Source organism: Bos indicus x Bos taurus, chromosome 15 (genome assembly GCF_003369695.1).
Source record: "Bos indicus x Bos taurus breed Angus x Brahman F1 hybrid chromosome 15, Bos_hybrid_MaternalHap_v2.0, whole genome shotgun sequence".
NCBI classification, from domain to species: Eukaryota; Metazoa; Chordata; class Mammalia; order Artiodactyla; family Bovidae; genus Bos; species Bos indicus x Bos taurus.
Genome location: NC_040090.1, coordinates 30,527,987 through 30,549,142, shown reverse-complemented (window position 1 = coordinate 30,549,142; position 21,156 = coordinate 30,527,987). Strand labels below are relative to the sequence as shown.

The window sequence follows — 21,156 nt, the reverse complement described above, 5'->3', positions numbered from 1 at the left end:
TCCCTGGGATTCTCCAGGCAAGAACACTGGAGTGGGTTGCCATTTCCTTCTCCAATGCATGAAAGTGAAAAGTGAAAGTGAAGTCGCTCAGTCGTGTCCAACCCTCAGTGACCCCATGGACTGCAGCCTTCCAGGCTCCTCCATCCATGGGATTCTCCAGGCAAGAGTACTGGAGTGGGGTGCCATTGCCTTCTCTGGTCTAGTGCATAGTAAGCATTAAATAGGAGTTAGCTATTATAATTAACAAATAAGCTAATACATTTTGCTCACAGCATGTATTATTCTCTAAAATGGCTTTTTTCAAAGCTCTACATCCACTTCCTAATGAAAATAAAATATAAACAAATGAGATCTAATTAAGCTTACAAGATTTTGCACATCAAAGGAAACCATAAACAATATGAAAAGACAACCCACAGAATGGGAGAAAATATTTGCAAATGAAGCAACTGACAAGGGATTAATCTCCAAAACATACAAAGACCTCAATCAAAAAATGCAGAGGATCTAAACAGACATTTCTTCAGAGGGTACAGATAGAAGGCCAAAAAGTACGTGAAAAGATGCTCAACACTGCTGATTACCAGAGAAATGAAAATCAAATCCACAATGAGGTATCACCTTATACTGGTCAGAACGTCTATCATTGGTTCAGTTCAGTCGCTTAGTCATGTCCGACTCTGCGACCCCATGGATTGCAGCACACCAGGCCTCCCTGTCCATCACCAACTCCTGGAGTTTACTCAAACTCATGTCCATCGAGTTGGTGATGCCATCCAACCATATCATCCTTTGTCATCCCCTTCTCCTCCCACCTTCAATCTTTCCCAGCATCAGGGTCTTTTCAAATGAGTCAGTTTCTTCGCATCAGGTGGCCAAAGGATTGGAGTTTCAGCTTCAGCATCAGTCCTTCCAATGAATATTCAGGACTGATTTCCTTTACGATGGACTGACTGGATCTCAATAAGTCTACAAATAATAAATACTGGTGAGGGTGTGGAGAAAAGGGAATGTAAATTGGTACAACCAACTGAGGAGAACAGTTGGTATGGAGGTTCCTCAAAAACTAAAAACAGAGCTACCAAATGATCCAGCAATCCCACTCCTGGGCTTATATCAAGGGAAAAACCATAATCCAAAAGGATACATGCTCCACAGTGTTCACTATAGCATGACTTAAAATAGCCAAGACATGGAAGCAACCTAAATGTCCAATGGCAGAAAAATGGATAAAGAAGATATGGTAGACATATACAATGGAATATTACTCAGCCAAAGAAAACAATGAAACAATGCCATTTGCAGCAACATGGATGTACCTAAAGTTGATCATACTAAGTGAATTAAGTCAAAGACAAATATCATATGATATCACTTATATGTGGAATCTAAAAAATGATACAAATGAACTGGTTTACCAAACAGAAATAGATTCACAGACTTAAAACTTATGATTCCCAAAGACAAAAGGTGTGTGTGTGGGAGGGGTAAACTGGAAGTATGGGATTAACATATAGACACCACTGTTAATAAATATAAAACAGATAATCAACAAGGATCTACTGTATAACACAGGGAACTCTACTCAATGTTCTCTAATAACCTATATGGGAAAATAATCTGAAAAACAATGTGTGTGTGTGTGTGTGTATATATATATATATATATAACTGAATCAATTTGCTGTATACCTGAAATATTTTAAATCATTTATTCTCCAATATAAAATAAAAATTAAAAAAAGTCTTTACTGGACAATAGGTGAGATGACCTTAACCATTGTGACTGTATAATCAACAGAAATTTACTCCAAAATTTCATTTATAAATTGGGTGCCCAAATAATAAAAAGGGGAATTAAAAATAAGAGCTGCACGAGGCAGTGGCTTTGTGTCTCCTCAGCAGAGTACAGTAGTTAGAAACACAGAATGTGAAACCAGAATGCTTGGATTCCAGTTCTGTTTCTACCACTTCACTACTTGTGTGAAGCAAGTTATTTTACCTCTTTGTGCCTCCGTTTTCTCCTCTTAAAACAGAGATACAAGGATGTACTTCATAAGGTTGCTGAAGTAAAGGAGCTAACAAAGCGCTTAAGCAGTGTGGGGTACCTGGTCAGTACCACCATGATCATTTTCAGCTCAAACACTGCCTCTTCAGACAGCCTGTTCTTTCTCAGAGCATCCAGTACTCGTCACAATTGGTAAATATTTTTTCTTTACGATTTGTACTCCATTAAGACAGGGAATTTGCCTTATTTACTACTGTACACTCAGCACGTAGCACCGTGCCTGATACAGCACAGGTACTCAGTAAATACTGAATGATTTCGAGAAGTAGATATTAGAAAGGTGAGGTGCTGTGCCAAGGCAGAAAAGACGACAGCTAGGATTTGTACCAAGGTTCTAAGCGCCTACTTGGCTGCATGATGAATAATCTGGTCTTTGCATCTCCTGCCTGAGGCTTCCAAAGCACTCATATGCGTATCTTAGCTGAGTCCTGTTTTTCCGCTTCTGTGCTAATTCTCCTACCTGTCATCTTAGCGAACAATGCCTTCTCTTCACACATATGCAATTCCTCACTTTTCCTGAGCTCCTTCACTGCTGTGCCCACAGGATAAGCTCAGTGCAAGAGTAACCACTGTGACCACACAGGAGTGTGGCCGGGGCCATTCTGCATTCTGTACACTTTCACTGAAGAGATGACTCTACGGGAAACAGGTCGGCTGGGTATCCTCTTACCTGATCTGTTGTGGCTGGTGGTGGCAGAGCTGCGGAAATGGAGAGCATCCGCAGGGAGGCCGCCAACTCCTGAGGAGGTAGAAAGAAGTTGGGGACCACAATGGGCTCTGGGCTGTAAAGGTAGTTAAGGGACACAAATACCTGGAAATCGTCTCCTGACCAGTATCCTTTGACCTCAACCACTCTTTTATGCCCCCAGCCCCACCCAACTTACTCCTGTCCATGAATCCTTTGCTCAAGTGGTTCCCTATGCTGAGGAGGCCCTGTGAACTCCGTTACGATATAGATATAGATCAGTTTATACTTTATAGGTCAGTTCAAATCTCACCTTCTCCAGGAAGCCTTCTCTAAATTATAGCCCACAATGATCCCTCCTTCCTAGTCCAGAGCACAGTCTGAAACAAAGGTTAATGCTTACTTAATCTGATATGATTCTCCATTCGTTTCCCTCAGTATTCACTAAGCTTCTCAAAGGCAGAGGCACTGTACTTCCTTCAGTCACCTCACGAACTCCCTAGAGCCCGCGTGAGGCTGACAGGCAGCAAGCACTGGATGATTCTTGCTGAGGGCCTGCTGGTCAGAGCCTGACAGACGGGGTCAGAGTGGGAAGGCAGCTCCAGGGCAGTGCCTCAGGCTGGAAGGTGGTGCCCGGCGCCGAAGGAGGGCCTGTCCTACGTTCTGTGCTCACACGCAGAAATGGCTCTGATTGGGCACAGCTGACCCACCATCGCGACGTGGGCTCTGGAAGGCAGGTACTGGACTTGCACTTCTCTGTATGCTCTGGAGAGACCCAGTACTACTGGTTCAAAGTGCCGATTGAATTTGGGAGGGGAATATCTTTTTGGCCCCTCCTCGAGGCTTGCAGGATCTTAGCTCCCCGACTAGGGATTGAACCTGGGCCATGGAATGAAAGCACCGAGTCCTTACCACTGGACTGCCAGGGAATTCGAGGGAGGGGACTATTTTGATGGTCTACATTTTTGTTTGTTAAGTAAGCTAAGTATGGTTCTGATGCAAACTGGTCTAATACTGTTCTAATGCTAGACTTTGAACTTGAGGAGGGCAAATATGAGCTCTTTTTCATACTACATTCCTGTCACCTAGTATAGTACCTGGGACACAATAAATGTTTAATAAATATCTACAGAATGAGTGGGAGTGGAGTTGGAGACCATGATGAAAAGAACCCTTTAAACTCAGACATCCTCCAAGACCTCAGTGAGGTAGGGCCTAGCTGTTGTTGCTGCTCTGACTGCTGGGGACTCTGCCTGAGAGTCAGCTGATACTGTGGGGAGAACAGCTCTGCTGTGAGGTGTCCAGGGTGTGTTTGAAACACAAAGCTCCCCTTGTCAGCCCAGCAACCACCTGCCTTTCTAAGAGTCCTACTCGAGCAGTAATCGGTCTCACATTAGATGGTAACTTCAGGCAAGTTCACATTTTGGGCGTGTTCCTTCACCTATTCAGATCAGATCAGTCGCTCAGTCGTGTCTGACTCTTTGCAACCCCATGGATCACAGCACGCCAGGCCTCCCTGTCCATCACCAACTCCCGGAGTTCACTCAGACTCACATCCATCGAGTCAGTGATGCCATCCAGCCATCTCATTCTCTGTCATCCCCTTCTCCTCTTTCCCCCAATCCCTCCCAGCATCAGAGTCTTTTCTAATGAGTCAACTCTTCGCATGAGGTGGCCAGAGTACTGGAGTTTCAGCTTTAGCATCATTCCCTCCAAAGAAATCCCGGGGCTAATCTCCTTAAGAATGGACTGGGTGGATCTCCTTGCAGTCCAAGGGACTCTCAAGAGTCTTCTCCAACACCACAGTTCAAAAGCATCAATTCTTCGGTGCTCAGCCTTCTTCACAGTCCAACTCTCACATCCATACATGACCACAGGAAAAACCATAGCCTTGACTAGACGAACCTTTGTTGGCAAAGTAATGTCTCTGCTTTTGAATATGCTATCTAGGTTGGTCATAACTTTCCTTCCAAAGAGTAAGCGTCTTTTAATTTCATTAGATGGATATAATACCTTTTAAGGATGAAATGATGTTATACATGCAGAGTGCTTAGAATGGTGCCCGATACAGAGCATGTACTCAATCACTGTCAGCTGTTCCTGTCTTCCCAGTTGAGAGAGAAAAGTTACCACTGGTTCCTTCCCCCACTGAAACCTGCTTTCCATCCCCACCTCTGCACTGTCCTCCTAACACAAAAGCCCACTTTCTGCTGGATCCGCCTTAAGCATTGGGGGGGTGACCACCACTCCCTGAAACTGCTGCCCCCATCTCTTGACCAGCCCTCCTCTCTGGTCTCTGCTCCCCCCGCCCTCACATGCTGGTGGTCCTCAGGGCTCTGTCTCACGTGGCTCTCCCTGCCAACCTCGTCTGTTTCTAGAAACACTGACCTTTATAGCAGAGCTCCAAGCCGGCATGTCCTCCTCTCATAGGCAAAATGCAAATATGCAAAATGGAAATCTGCCTTTTCCCTCCAGATTAACTTTGTGCGCTGTTCCCTACCTGGTAAATAACCTACTTGTGACAGAAATCTCTAAGTCATATCTTTCTGTTTTTGTCTTTCTCATCCCCTGCCCCTATTTAATCCTATCAAATCCCTCCCCTTCTCCCTCATCATAAAGCAGTCTATGCTTTAGGTGAGACTTTGTTCATTTGTTATTATTACTCCCAAGTTTCCTACCTGGTCTCCTTGCTTCTGGTCTCTCCTGACCTAATCCACCCTCTACAAGGCACTGGGAGAATTCTCTAATGTGTAAATCTGACCAACCATGCACTTGCTTACCACTAACATTTGCTGAACACGGTTTACCTACCAGCACCATACTAAGTAGTTTACCTTGTTCATTTAATTTTCACAAACCCCCCACAAGAAAAGTACTGTTTTAATCTGCTACTGTCATCACCTGTCTCCTACCTCATATGGGAACTTCTTGAGGTAGGGTTTGATCCAAACCTCTGTCCTTATTATATAGCACAGTTCAGTTCAGTTGCTCAGTCATGTCTGACTCTTTGCAATCCCATGAACTGCAGCACACCAGGCTTCCCTGTCCATCACCAACTCCCAGAGCTTGCTCAAACTCATATCCATCGAGTCAGTGATGCCATCCAATCATCTCATCCTCTGTCGTCCCCTTCTCCTCCTGTCTTCAATCTTTCCCAATATCAGGGTCTTTTCCAGTGAGTCAGTTCTTCACATCAGGTGGCCAAAGTATTGGAGTTTCAGCTTCAGCATCAATCCTTCCAATGAATATTCAGGACTGACTTCCTTTAGGACTGACTGGTTGGATTTCCTTGCAGTCCACGGGACTCTCAAGAGTCTTCTCCAACACCACAGTTCAAAAGCATCAATTCTTTGGTGCTCAGCTTTCTTTATAGTCCAACTCTCACATCCATACAAGACTACTGGAAAAACCATAGCTTTGACTAGATGGACCTTTGTTGGCCAAGCTTTTCAATATGCTGTCTAGGTTGGTCATAGCTTTTCTTCCAAGAAGCAAGCATCTTTTAACTTCATGGCTGCAGTCATCATCTGCAGTGATTTTGGAGCACCCCCAAATAAGTCTCTCACTGTTTCCATTGTTTCCCCATCTATTTGCCATGAAGTGATGGGACCAGATGCCATGATCTTAGTTTTCTGAATGTTGAGCTTTAAGCCTACTTTTTTACTCTCCTCTTTCACTTGCATCAAGAGGCTCTTTAGTTCTTCGCTTTCTGCCCTAAGGGTGGTGTCATCTGTGTATCTGAGGTTATTGGTATTTCTCCCGGCAATCTTGATTCCAACTTTTGCTTCATCCAGTCCAGCATTTCTCATGATGTACTCTGCATATAAGTTAAATAAGCAGGGTGACAATATACAGCCTTGATGTATTCCTCTATTTGGAACCAGTCTGTTGTTCCATGTCCAGTTCTAACTGTTGCTTCTTGACCTGGATACAGATTTCTCAGGAGGTAGGTCAGGTGGTCTGGTATTCCCATCTCTTTAAGAATTTTCCACAGTCTGTTGTGATTCACACAGTCAAAGGCTTTGGAATAGTCAATAAAACAGAAAGAGATGTTTTTCTGGAACTCTCTTACTTTTTCTATGATCCAATGGATATTGGCAATTTGATCTTTGGTTCCTCTCTCTTTTCTAAATCTAGCTTGAACATCTGGAATTTCATGGTTTACATACTGTTGAAGCCTGGCTTGGGAGAATTTTGAGCATTACTTTGCTGGCGTGTGAGTGCAATCGTGTGGTAGTTTGAGCATTCTTTGGCATTGCCTTTCTTTGGGACTGGAATGAAAACTGACCTTTTCCATCCCGTGGCCACTGCTGAGTTTTCCAAATTTGCTGGCATATTGAGTGGCATTTGCATATTGCTGGCATTTGCAGCACTTTAACAATTGTGCTTTTGGGCCTGCAATTACACAGCACAGGGCCTGGCTATCCTTACTTTTTGGAAGAATGAGTAGTTTGGAAGGCCCAAATTAAAGCAGTATGCTTAGGACCTGGGCACATGTGACTTCTCCTCCACTGATCTTAAATTCTGAGCACACATAAACTGACTGCAGAGGCAGAAGCGTTAGAAGCCAGGGTGAATGAGGCAGGGAAGAACCTCGAGCAGACTGCTCACAGTGCTCAGCCTCCAGCCATTTCATGCTTAAGTCTCTCCTGAGCCCATACTCCCCAACCCTCAGGTTTCTGTCTGTCTTGCATCCAGAATCGTATCTGTGTGGTATGTACAAACGTTCCCACTCATTTGATTTTCTGAAGAATCCTGTGAAACGGACAGTTCACTTCAGTCTATATTACTGACCTTTTTTGTGTGCAATGTCTGGGGACACAGAGAATGACAGGGCCCTTGACTTCCCTGGGGCATATAGTCCGATAAGGGATTATTACCTCCATCTTATAAGTGAAGAAATCGAGGCTCAGAAGGGTTAAACTATATACCTAAAGTTATACAAGTAGTAAGAGCTAGGTCTTGAAGGGTCGAAGCCAGGTCCCTGACTTCTAGTAGAGAAATCACTGCAAAGCACCACAAAGGCAGCCTGCTTCCCCACGGGCCATGCGATAACCCGTTTGTCACTGGGATATCATGTGAGCTGATCAATCAGCTGTTTAGGCTATGGATGAGAGGGTTACTGATGGTCCTAAGTGGTTTCCTTTCCCCATAACATGCCCATCTGCATTTCAAAGGAGGAAGAGAGGGAGTGTTAGATACACTTCTCCTGACCAACACTGCCATCCTAGCGGGTGTGGGCAAAGACCATTTCAGTGGTACCCACTTCCCCTATATCTGGCCCCATCCCTTGCCTAAAAAAAAATTAAATAGTAGATGTCACTATAATTCTTAGTCTTTGTTTTGTTACATGCAAAACAGAAATGATACTGACTTTAAGGACTTCCCTGGTGCTCCAGTGGCTAAGACTTCAAGCTCCCAATGCAGGGGGCCTGGGTTCAATCCCTGGTCAGGGAACGAGATTCCACATGTCACAATTAAAGACCCCTCATGCTGCAACTAAAACCCAGTGCAGCCAAAATAAACAAATATAAAAAAAAACCACACAAACAAAAACACGATACTGACTTTAAAGACTTGCGGTAACTGAACTTGCAATGTATGTAAAGCACCTAGCACATGGTAAATGCTCAATCACTGGTAGGACTCTTCTTCCCCTTTCTCTATACCCTCCCCTGAAACTTCAACTGAGAATAACGGTCTCATACCTTAGATGCAGAGCTTTGCCTTCATGTGTAAAATACCCGAAATTAATCAGATAAGTCAGGCTAGGATAGGCTAATGAAGGTGCTGTGCTTAGTCACTCCGACTCTTTGTGACCCTATGGACTGTAGCCCACCAGGCTCCTCTGTCCACAGGATTCTCCAGCCAAGAATATTAGAGTGGGTTGCCATGTCCTTTTCCAGGGGATCTTCCCAACCCAGGAATCAAACCCTATCTCCCGCATTGCAGGCGGATTCTTTACCGACTGAGCCATGAGGGAAGCCCAATGAATGTGCTACCAACATCTAAACCCAGTGCAAAGCATTATGCTTCAGAGGCCCGATGATAAGGGTAGAATCACAGCACCTTGTTAGTGAAGGTGAGTTTTCAGAAGGAAGGGGATATTCCCATGCCTCTGAGTGCATTTGATTGGGGCGGGGGCGGGAGGGGGGGGGGGGCACTTATCACTCATGTGGCTGGTCTAAATACCAGCATCCAAAATGCCTAAAGATGGCTTAAGGGGCTACTTGGGGGAAACACCAAAGGATACAGGAGGCTCTGCCTTGTGGACACCTCTGACCCAGAGGTTGTCTGCTTCTGCCTGATGTCAGGGCAGGTGATGGGTGGTTCCTTATGGTTTTCCCTTCTGTTTTGGGATGCTGGCTGCAGAGGGAATTTCTCAGAGCTATCAGCAGAGTCACTTAGCTCATCGGAGGCCACTTCCTTCTTAGCCTGGGACTGTGGCTTTGGGCCCTGGTCCTGGTCCGCCTTTGGTGAGCGCCATCCAACACAAGTGTCACTCTGCTGGGCTCCTGAGAGGGTCATGTGGGAGGTGAGCTGTGGGTCTGCTGAGGCAGGCTCTCCAACCCTGGCCTTAGAGGCCACACCCTCACAAGACGCAGTACTTTGGCTTGGAGAACCTTGCCTATGCAAGTAGGCATTGACAGTCCTTTCCGGGCTGGACAAAAAGCTATTTCTGACCCTGAGCTCCTCTCTGGGGAAAGACTCTGAAGGACAAGAGAAGGCTTCCCTCTGGGCCTCATCAGGCTGAGGGCTCATGCCCCCACTTGCATCTGACGTGAAACTGGACCACGGGCTAGTTTTGTCTGTCACAGTGGTGATCTCATTGAGGGTCCTGGGCTCGATGATGTCTTCCTCATAGTCCTCATCACTGAAAGCTGGGCCTGCCTCGGTGTCCTCGGTGCTCTGCATTTTTGTGATGGGTACCGTGTGCTCCAGGGCCTCATGAACCTTTCCTCTTCCACTTGAAGTCTCTTTAAGAGCGGAGGGAGGTGGGGAGCTCCTGCCCTCATCTGGAGCTCTTGCCAATGGCAGGTCTGGACTTGTGCTTCGTTCTTGCATGGTCCCTCTGTCCTGAGCATCTGGGAGGGCGGTGACTTCTCTGCTTCTACTCCTGGCTTGATGAGAACTCACAGATCCTTGAGAATTCCTGGTGAGAGTCTGCAGATCTGAACAGTAACAGATATCACTCTTACTACAAGGTATGGCCACAGACCACTCAACTCTCCCACACCAGGTTCCAGTTTCAGATGGAGTCTTGCAATCAGACTTCGAACAAACCTCAAAGATAATAGTTAATTCACTCCCAAGAATCAGTGAAACTATATTCAAGGCAATACAATTTCTAGCACTTTATTCTAATATCAGAAGACCAAAATCTAATCTATTTATAGCTGTGGTTACATCTGTGGAAACGCTTTCAGAGACTATCTGCTCATGCTCAGGAATTCTTGGGAGCTGGGAGTCCTGGTGGGCATGTTCAAGCTTCCATTTACTTCAGTAATTACCTATATCAAAAACCAAAATGAGAATCCACTTATTTACCTATTTGATGACAATTAGTAGAACTATTTACTTGGAAAATAAAAGCAAGGAAATACCCATCACCCAAATGGTAAGGCAAGGGAGATACACGGAGAGAATGGAGGCAGCGTGAAAGGAGCACAGGCTTTGGAGCCAATCTTGGCTTCAAATCTCTATCGTTACTTGTCAACTTTGTGGTTATGAGCAAATTATCATGAGTCTGTTTATCTTTACAACGTGATAAAACACCATCTTTTTCACAGGGTCATGGGGAAAAAAATACATGAGATGAATGAACATAAATGAGCCCATACAAAGGCAATCAGTAGCTCCTTTCAACATTCATTCTCTCCTTTTGAAAATCAGTTCTCCTTCTGTCATTCCCTGCTTAGAACTCCCCATTTTCTTCCAGAATAAAGATTAAACCCCCAAGCTTGCCTTTAAGGCCCTTCGGCTTTAAGCCTTTGATTCTCCTTGCTCTCTTTACCTCTAACCTTTAAAGGGATTCCCCTAATCCACGCTCACCTCCACCTCAAACAAGCCTCCCTCTGTTGTGCTCTTATGCTTTCTTTCTGGGGGTCAGCTTCTTCGGTTGACTATAGAATGTATGCTTGATGAAAGCACAGACAATGCCTGTCTTATCCACCATCGTGTAATGCTGGAACTAGAAACACAATAATGTCTGGCATAGTTGGTGATCAATAAAGAGCTGACTGATTATTTCCAAGCAAGTGGAAGCTAAATACAGAGTACACTGCTGTGGTTCTGGTTACCAACAGGTTATATATCTGGGAGAAGATTAGATTTGTGTTTAATAGCAACCATGGTGGCTTTTTTCCTCCTTTTAAAGGGAAAAAACTGAACTTACTCATCCCTCTGTAGAATCTACACATTTTGCTTGAGCAAAAGTGATACCAAGTGAGGGCTAAAGATGTTGATCTAGTTGATTTCTCAGTATTCCCCCGGGTGTGCTTCGTACAGTTTTCCAGACCTTAACCCTAGATTCTGATTCAGAGGAGCAGAGCAGAACCCAGGAATTCGTATTTCAAAATAAGTGTCCCAGGTGATTCTTATGCTCAGGCAAGTTGGAAATACTTGTTCTAGAGCAGTCTCTTTCTGGGCTGCACAACAGAATTACCCAGAGAGTTTTGAAATATCCTGATGCCTGGGCCCCACCCTCAGACATTCTGCTACACTTGACCTGTAGTGCAGACTGGGATCTGGATTTTTTAAAGTTCTCTCAATAATTTTAATGCAGTAAAGCAAGAATTACCATTTTAAGGGGTTTTTGAAAGGGTGGACTGTGGACCACCAACATCTAGCATCATCTGGGATGCTTGCTAAAAATGTAGTCTTCTGGCCTTGGAGAATTAAAATTTTTAATGTTTGTGGTTGAGTTTTTCAGAAAACACAGTGGCATGTGTTCAGAAACTGCCACTGCAGAAATCATCTAACCGACTCCCCCCAACCCTTTTTCTGGTTGGGGAAACTGAAGCTTAAGAAGGGAAAGCATATACTCAGAGTCAAATAGTACGTCCGTGCCAGAAACCCCCAAGGACTCAACTTGGGTCTCGTGCCTCTTAGTCCAGTGCTCTTTCCATTGCATACATTTTCTCTTTCCAAAAGGAAGATGGCAAGTAAGTACGATGGTCACAGTTGTTGGTCTGTATCTGTCATAAGGGCTTGTCTGCACACATTTAAATGCTTTCTGAATAAGCACCCAGTGACAGTAACTCAACAAGAGCCATACCCGTGATTAAGGAGCTGACTTGCAACACCAGGTTATTGGATTTCTCCAGGATGCACTGGCTCTCGGGGTCTAGGCTGCTGGCTGCTGGCCGAAGACGGTCTGTCTGACTCTCCTGGCACTGCAAGATGGCAGTGTGCGTCTGAGGGCTGAGGGGAAGCAAAGGCTTGGTGAGCTTCTGGTTGAAGTACCGCTGCATCTGATCTAGCTCACTCAGATTCCTCCTGCAAAAGAAGAGAGGGAGAAGACAAAAGGGTCATTTACTAGGATTATGAGCATCTTTTATGTTCCTTTGACATTCTATTGCTTGAGCTAGGAACTTACTTGATCTATAACAGAAGGGCCCGTCTCTCTCCAATCCACCAATTCATCCTTCACCGACTACAATCCCACTGCCAAGGACATTTCCTCCTCCTGTCTGGCTAATGTAATTCCTCTTCTCATGTCTAGCAAATATTCTACCTCCTTACAGGGAACCATTCTTATCATCGTTCCAGTCCTCACTTTCCCTAACTCTGGGCTAGCACTGATCCGTACTATCTTAAAACCATTTCTGGCATACTTCAGTCCATGGGGTTGCAAGAGCTGGACACGCCTCAGCGATTCAACAACAACAACAACAATTCTTGATCCTTCAAGCAAGTGACCTCTTATAGCAAGCCTTCCCTGACCCTCTAAGTTGGTTTAAGGGCCATTCCTCTGTGCTCTACAGTTCCTTCTGTACTCTTCAACCACATGATTTGTTTCACATCAATTTCCCCTAATGTGATGTGAACTCTGTGCTGACTCCTTTGTATCTACTGCACCTAGGACAGTGGTTGGCACAAAAAATGAATGCTGTATGGATAAACAGACATGAATAAATGACTTAAAATCTTTAATTCAGAAGTCTTTAATGGGGCCACATTCATTCTTACTATTCCAATGAGAAATCACACCAACCATGATCACCTTCACTTGCATAGGATTTTATGTTTTATGCTTTCAAATACATTATCTTGTTTAATACTCATCCAACCAGATGAGGCCAGCAATTACTGTTTTACAAATAAGGAATGTGAGGTTCAGAGAATTTAAATGATTTGTCCAGACACGCAGTAGCACACAGTTACTCAGAAACTGGAACTCCAAGACTTACGCTTTTTCCGTTATAGTAAAGGCTCTGTTCCAACTGGGCTCATTTCTGCCTCATACCTCTGTGTGCCAGAACGTGAGTTCAAGCTGCTCTCTTCTCTGTCCCTGTCCTATTCACTTTTTAAGGTGTAGGTCACAGCTCTCCCTTTCAGAGTCCACTGCCCCAAATCAGTGGACCACCTCTCCCTTCAACTCCTTTACTCTTGGCATCTAACCTCCTGCCTTAAAATTTCCCTTAGGTTTTTCATTACGTGTCAGTTTAGCTTCCCTGCTTAGGCCATGAGCATCTGGTAACAGAAGACAGTATATCAAACTTCTCTATTTCTCTAGGTTTCTCAATGTGCTTGGCACAACTGGCACAACACAGACATTAACCCCCTGTGAAGTAAACAGTCTTTCTATCCTTTTGTTAAGAAGAGTCTGCGTATCTTAGAGTTGAATCTAAATTAAATGAGAGGACAAAGCTGATCCTTATTCTATTACTAGAAGCCACAACTCTATCAAATCACAGATTTACTTAGGTGTTTATATCTGGGTTTATGCTACACAGATTAGATACCTGCAGTAGGAGCATGCAGACACATGTAAACTTGGTGAAGCTTTAGAAAATATGCCAACCCAACTGCCCTTGTTTGAGGTTCTGGGTACGGAACCTACTGACACCAAGCTGCAATTTTCTCATCTGTGAAAAAAGTTTAGTAATACTCACCCTGCAGGTCTCACAGGATTGCTGTGACTCAAATGAAACACTTGTTTTAGGGCTTCATGAACCCAAAGAAGTAATGCAAAATTGACAGTATCTTGTTTCATCTCTATTTTGTAGAGAATCTGTCTCCGGCAGTGGTTCTCAAAACCTGGCTATAGGACTAGCGGCAGCGTCACCTGAGTGATGCAAATTCTTGGGCCCCATCCTAGACTTACTGAATCAGGAACTTATGGGTGGGTTCCAGCAATCACTGTTTTAACAAGCCCTTCATGTGATTCTGATACACACTAAATTTTGAGAACCACTCCTCTAGGGCAGTGGTTTGTAGCCTGATGGTTGTACCCCAAGGGGACGTCTGGCCATGTATGGAGCCATTTTTGGTTGTCACAAATGGGGGAGGAGTGCTACTAGCATTTGGTGGACAGAGACCAGGGATGCCGCTGAATATCCTACGATGCGCAGATAGGCCCCCACAGACAAAACCCATGCTCAGGTGTCAAAGGTGCCGAGGCTGAGAGAAACTGCTCCAGGGCAAAGCAGAGCTCCTTCTTCTCTTTCTTCATTGGGTTCCAGTGTGTCATGTGAATGATCTAATAACACGCAGCCAAACTGTTGATGGTTTTACTTGGTCTGCAGTCTCCAGCATCTTACTAACCCGAGAAACTGAACATATTACTTCCTTACAAGTTTGAGCAGTTCCCCAGTCTACAGTGCAACTGCTCAGTCCATTCTAACCCATGTCCCACCAAAAAAGATTTTGCTAATCTTTCATTTTGAGTTTGTTTTATGAAATCAAACAACAGGTTATTAATTACAAAAAAAATCCTGTTTTATATTTGCTTTGTCAAATTTCACACATTCTCTTCCTCCCAGCCCCATACCTTTCCATTTGAGAATCAAGTCCAAACTCAGCCTGACGCTCAATGCCCTTCAAATCTGCCTCCCACAGAACTTGCCCCGCTCCTTACGTCTTATGCTCAGCTTCACTCTAACTTCACTGCTTTCCCAAACTGGGCTTATTGTTTCATGCTCCTTACAACAGTTTTTTCCTGAACAGAATGCCCTTCACATTTGTTGACTTGTTCCTTTAAAGACCAGTTCAAATGTGACTTCTTTGTATGTTTCCATGGCCAACCTAGAATGTTACTCATTCCTCCATGTACTCCTGGCCAGGAAATCTGGAACTCTTATCATACATACATGGTTATAACTATAATGGCAACATGGCTGTCTCCTCTGTTGGGAATGGCAGAGCCATGATTGGAAATCAAATCTATCTGACTCTGAAGCCAAATCCTTCCCACTGCACCACCATTCTTACTAGGTAATCCAGGGGCTGGTCCAGATGATCTATAAAGATCCTTTCAACTCTCACAGTGCTTTTCTGGCTCAGATGCTGACTGAGCTAAGAAAGAGACAGGGAAGCATTAACAGGGCAGATGCTGGTCTGGAAGAACCCAGTGGTTGTGAGGATAAAGACAGTAGGCAGGACGAGGTTTGTAAATTGTAGAGTCGATGTGAGGGTGGTTATTTAGTGACTCATCTAAAGTTTCTGTATTTATAGGTGGGCCAGTACCATAGCCCCCTGAAGAATGGACGCCCCCAAGCTGAGACAGATTCATCTGTGAAGAATCCTGTGAGGTTCCAGGTCCACCTTGACATTAACATACACAAAAGCCCCTGCAAAACATCCCAGAGCAGTGGCAGCTGATGGAAAAGATACTGCAGGCTGCCTTTGCCCATCCACCTTGTGCTCCACTATGGTTCTCTGTGTCTTTTCTCAGTGGAGAGTCTCACCTGAGAGAAGTCAGAATGGAGGTACGCGAGGACAAGGGCGATGTGGTCAGTCTGTCGTCATTTGGCAAGATTGCCTCTGCCTGCTGCAGGGATTCATGGAATCGGCGGATGTTCTGCACATGCTCTTCATGGCGTGATGCCTGGCTTCTTGTGGTACCGCTTCTGTTGAGAATAAGTGGGGGCAAAATATATTCCCAACCGATGAGAAAACAATAAATTTGTGACAGCAAACAACTCACCCTCCTGATATGGCACTGCAGATCATCCCCACCACCATAGTTCTGGCTTCACTGGCTCAAGTGCTTGGATTACAATTACCTCCTGAGTAATTCTGCCTTCAGTTTTATTCATTCTCCTTTGATAAATTCTCTACCTTATAGCCTCGATTTTTAAAAAACACAGATCTGAAATAACAGTAACCACAATATTTATGGAGGACTAGCTTGCCCATTTCCATAAAAAATCCAGCAGGGACTTGTGATATAAGGAGTATGTTGAATCTATAGATCAATTTGGGAAATACTGTCATTTTTACAATATTAAGTCTTCCAATCCATGAACACAGATATCTTTCCATTTATTTAGAATTTTAATTTTTTTCAACAATGGTTTATAGTTTTCAGAGAATACATTCTGCACTTTTCTGGTTAAATTTATTCTTAAGTATTTCATTCTTTTTGATGGTATTGTAAATCTACTCATTTTTTCAATTTGATTTTGGATCATTCATGGCTGATGTATAGAAACACAACTGATTTTATATATTACGCTTTAAAAATTTCTCAATTTGGGGTGGTGGTGGAAGGATAAATTAGAAGGTTGGGATTAGCATACTAATATATATAAAACTAATATATATATATATAAAACTAGCATACTAATATATATACACACTACTATTATAAAATAGGTAACTGGGAATTCCCTGGTGGTCCAGCAGTTAGGACCCTGCACTTCCAATGCAGGGGGAATGGGTTTGATCCCTCACTGGGAAACTAAGATCCCACGTGCTACATGGCGAGGCCAAAAAAATAAAAACGTTAAAAAAGAAAAAAAAAGATAGGGCCTCCCTGGTGATCCAGTGGTTAAGAATCCACCAAGCAATGTAAGACACCAGTTCCATCCCTAGTAGCCAGGAAGATCCTACACGCTGAGGAGCAACTAAGCCCACGCACCAGAACTACTGAAGGCAGCGCACTTAGGGCCTGTGCTCCACAACAAGAGAAGCCGCCACAGTGAGAAGCCCACACACTGCAACAAGGACTAGGCCCCACTTACGGGAACTACAGAAAGTCCATGTGCAGCAGTGAAGACTTATCACAGCCAATAAATAAAAAAAAGTGAGGACCTACTGTAGAGCACAGGGAGCTATACTCAACATTTTGTGATAACTTGTAGAGAAAAGAATCTGCAAAGGAATAACTGAATCACTGTGCCGTACACCTGAAACTGACATGATATTGTAAATCAACTATATTTCAATAAAATTGTATACTGTAAATCAATTATATTTCAATAAAAATTAAAAGAACTGTAAGACATTAAAGTTTCTCAGTTTAAATTTATAATACGGTAAAAACTGATAGTTAAAACCTACAGAAACAAACCTCTCTGAGGTCACCAGTAATTTTTAGGAGTATAAAAGGATTCTGAAGTGGAAATGTCTGAGAACCACTGCTTTACCAAGGTAGAACCGATATACAATAAACCACATATTTAAAGAGTACAGTATGATGTGTTTTGACACAAATGTACCTCTAAGGAAACCATTACCATATCAATATCCTTCACTCCTAAAAGTTTCCTCCTTTCATAATTCCTCCCTCTTGCCCACTCCATTCACCCTGCTTTGTCTCTAGGCAACCACTGATTTGCTTTCTCCCATTCAAGCTTAGTTTCTGAGATGAGAAACCAGATCAGGCACGTTCAGGGTGGTATGGCCGAAGACTGATTTGCCTTCTGTCACTACAGATTGGTATACATTTTCTAGAATTTTATACAAATGGAATCACATGCAATGTACTCTTTGTCTAGCTTTTCTCTCTCAGCATAATTACTTTGAGAGTTCTTTGACTGTCTCATTGACTAGCAATGGTCAACGTAACATCTATAAAACAGGTAACAGAAATTTTCTAAACTAGGGCTTCACAGACACACGGGCTCCTTTTATGCAGAGGCTCTCTTCATGTGGTGGAAAAGCTACATAGCACTGAGACAGGCCTTGGCGTGGCTAAGCAGTATAAGAGCATCTTTCCTGGAACAAATGGTCTCTTCAGTAACTGCTACTGTAGGAGTGGCTGCTACATGATCCCTTGCCTTCTCCCTAAAGTGGAGAGAGAGACACAGTAAAGACTGATGGAGGCAGAGGGATGCCAAATGGTACTAGGGCCTGAGGAGAGTGGGGTGGAAAGAAGCAATCTTAAATCTTAGATCCTATCCTTTGACAGGATGAAATGCACTCTAGCCCTAATATCCATGAACACCCAGTTAGTTTGGTGAAATGAGAACACCGGGTGCTTTTTACACAATAACCTGGCACGTAGGTTTGGGAGGGGGAAGGTCATGATATGTTTCTCATGTAGCTGATGACTGATTTTAGGCATGAAGGTTCAAGGCCTCTGAGGAGAAACGAGTCCCTTGCACTGAAGTTACCCTTTTGATAGCAGTAAAACTTCTAGTACCTAATTTTATAAAAATTTTGTTTTCATATGATCTTGGGATTCCCTGGGCTTATGAAAGAAGGTCACTAGTCTTTGCCTGTTTCTCATTTCTTCCTCTAATAAAAGAAAGAGAAATGATAAGCTAGTTTGCACACTTCCATTCCAGACCCCATCTCTTCCTGTCATCAAGAAATCACTCACGTCCCAGGAGAGGAGAAATCAGCCTCCTTTGATGAGGGGTGAGCGGGCAGTTCTGGAGGCTGTCCCACAGTGCAGCCAGGGAATGCAGCATACACAGCAGAGGCAGGGAAGGAGAAGGCAGTGTAGACTGGGATCTGCGGAAGCAATGAGGAAAACGGCAAACTGGATGTCACAAACCCTTTTGCAACAAAGCAGTATAAATAAATTTGTAAAATTTATTATATATGTATAACTTACTATTTTCTGTTGAACACTGTACCAAGCAATTTATATGTATTTTCTCATTTAAATATCACATTCTTATAAGGGAGGTACTATTATGATCCCCATTTTACAAACTACAATGTCAGACTGCTTCTTAAAAGTTGCTTTATTTTTATTTATGCTCTTGTTTCCTCCATCTAGTTTGTGAACCCCTGGCTGGACATCTTACATTTTCTTTACATGTGAGGATACTCTGGCTGTGATAGTTTTTATCTCATGATTACTCGGGTTGATGTAAAGAAAAGGCCCTCCTACAAAGGGGATCATTTAAACTATCATTTTCTCATGCATGCATTTATTCACTCAGTAACTCATCTGATATTTACTGAACCCCTCTCTGCCAAACCCTGGATCAGGCATGCATGACACAGTCTTCTCTTGACAGAGTTCCCCTATCTTGGACAGTCTGGAAAATTCTCTTTTCCTTTACAGTTAAACTCCCTCAAAGAGTTGTTTATACTTACTATCATCAATTTCCTTCTTCCCATTTTCTCTTTTTAATTTTTTTTAAGAGACCAAAGATGTTAATGTAACTTTTATTTTTAAAAAGTTTATCTAATATGGTTTCAGATTCCACTGTATCTAACCTTATTTTATTAAAAAAATTGAGATTTAATGCATGTGTTATAAAATTCACCCTTTGAAAGTAAGTGTTTAATTCAGTGGTTTTTCAATAGCATCCATCACCACCATGTAATTTCAGAACATTTTCACCCCAACAGGTCATGAAGTCATGACAAAACAGAAATGCATTCTGTACACTGGAAAGTACCAAACACATGTAAATTATCTTCTTGTAGGTTTTGCTCAGTAGAACCTTATTGGTTAAGGATGTGAATAAAGATACATACCAGTGATCCTGGGTTCTCCACCTCACGTCTTGCTTGCCTTTCTTCTTTGAAATGAACCAAACTCTCCAAAGGGGAGATAGCAACTTTTATCTGCCCTTGGCACTCTCCACTGAAGTCTGTGATGTTGTACCAGCCACAGACAAACTGGAAGCCAGAGAGAAGCGGGGACAGGTCCACAGAGGCAAAGCCAATCACCCTCTCCTCATCTGTGGGGGAGAAAGAAGAGCTGGGCAGTGTGGCCAGGCACGTCCTGCCACTGGGCTTTGAGGTGGCACACAGAGGTGATTTAGGGGGTGGGAGGGGGCAGTGATTCCACAATCAACAGAGAATACAGATAACGAGGGTAAGAGACTGGCAACCATAGCCTGTTTTCGAACTACTGTATATTGTTTTGTATGGTAGGGAAAAGCTGGCTGGGTTGAGCTCTGTCCTCTTGATATAGGCAACTGGAAAACATCCCTTAAACATAAGAGACACTTGTTCTTCTCCCTAGGGCATCAGGTCTCACTGATTTTCCTTAGGGAAGTGGGTCTTGAAAAAAATCACTTGAAAGACCAACACTCTTGGAATTATGAATGATTTGCATGTTCTTAATTATAGTTGTCTGTATTTTTCAAATTTTCTATAACATACACATGTATTATATTTAATTAAGAACACACACACACATACACACACACACGACAAACAACCCCCTAAAAAACCAGTACAGGGTACAAAATGAGTTTGGGCTCAGGCTGCTCTTAATGACAGAGAAGACCCCTTCTTGGTTGGACGAGCTACCATGCAATGACCTTTATTTTCAGATTTACTGCTTCTCACTTCTGACATGAAAGTAGCTGAGGACAAACAGACCCCTGTCCCTTTACATGCTCCTGTTTTGTATAGGCTCCACTCCCTACACTGAAACAAGGACTGATTCTACCAAACACGGACACAATTCTCAGTCTTCAAGATGCTGAATAAATCAAGGAATGCAAATTTTCAAGAAGAGTGGTCATGAGTTTCCCGATTCCTTTGACACTGGACTCATCACACACTGTCTAACATTTGTTTACAGTTTTCTCTTCTCTAGACTGGGACCTACCTAAAAGCTGAGACCAAGTATAACTCACTTTATGTTCCCTAAACTTTCCATACCTGGCATATCTTTCTACCCTACAGGAACTTGATAAGACACCCACTGAGAGCATGTGTGAACCGGCCACTGTAGAGTGAGGCTAAGAAGCAGGGTACTACAACCGCAAATCTAAATGTGGCTTTGACTTGAAAACACATTATTCTAATTTCCTGGGCCTCAAGTTTCATATATAAGAGAAGTGCTGAACCAGATTTAAGATTCTCTTTAACTTGGACAGTCTTAGATTACAGGAACACTTGAAGTAGTGTTCCCCAGAGGAGGGGTCATGTAATTCTTACCCACTGGGTGTGAAGAATGATGGGAAGCCATTGATTTGTTCTCCAAAGATATTCTTGCTTTTCAAAGAAAGCTAATCTTGCTCTCTTTGGTTATCAAA

The 21,156-nt window shown here is 43.3% G+C and overlaps 1 protein-coding gene across 1 annotated transcript in view; it reads right to left on the bottom strand.

The window, feature by feature from the left end:
• The window catches only part of C2CD3 (C2 calcium dependent domain containing 3), a 126,886-nt gene that overhangs the window by 12,326 nt on the left and 93,404 nt on the right, over positions 1-21,156 (bottom strand). The window contains exons 27-32 of the mRNA XM_027562924.1: positions 19,640-19,845; positions 18,525-18,658; positions 15,664-15,825; positions 12,030-12,250; positions 9,006-9,924; positions 2,738-2,849 (exon numbers count right to left, since the gene is read on the bottom strand). Of these exons, the coding sequence (XP_027418725.1) occupies positions 2,738-2,849; positions 9,006-9,924; positions 12,030-12,250; positions 15,664-15,825; positions 18,525-18,658; positions 19,640-19,845 (1,754 nt within the window). The remainder of the gene's footprint in view (positions 1-2,737; positions 2,850-9,005; positions 9,925-12,029; positions 12,251-15,663; positions 15,826-18,524; positions 18,659-19,639; positions 19,846-21,156) is intronic.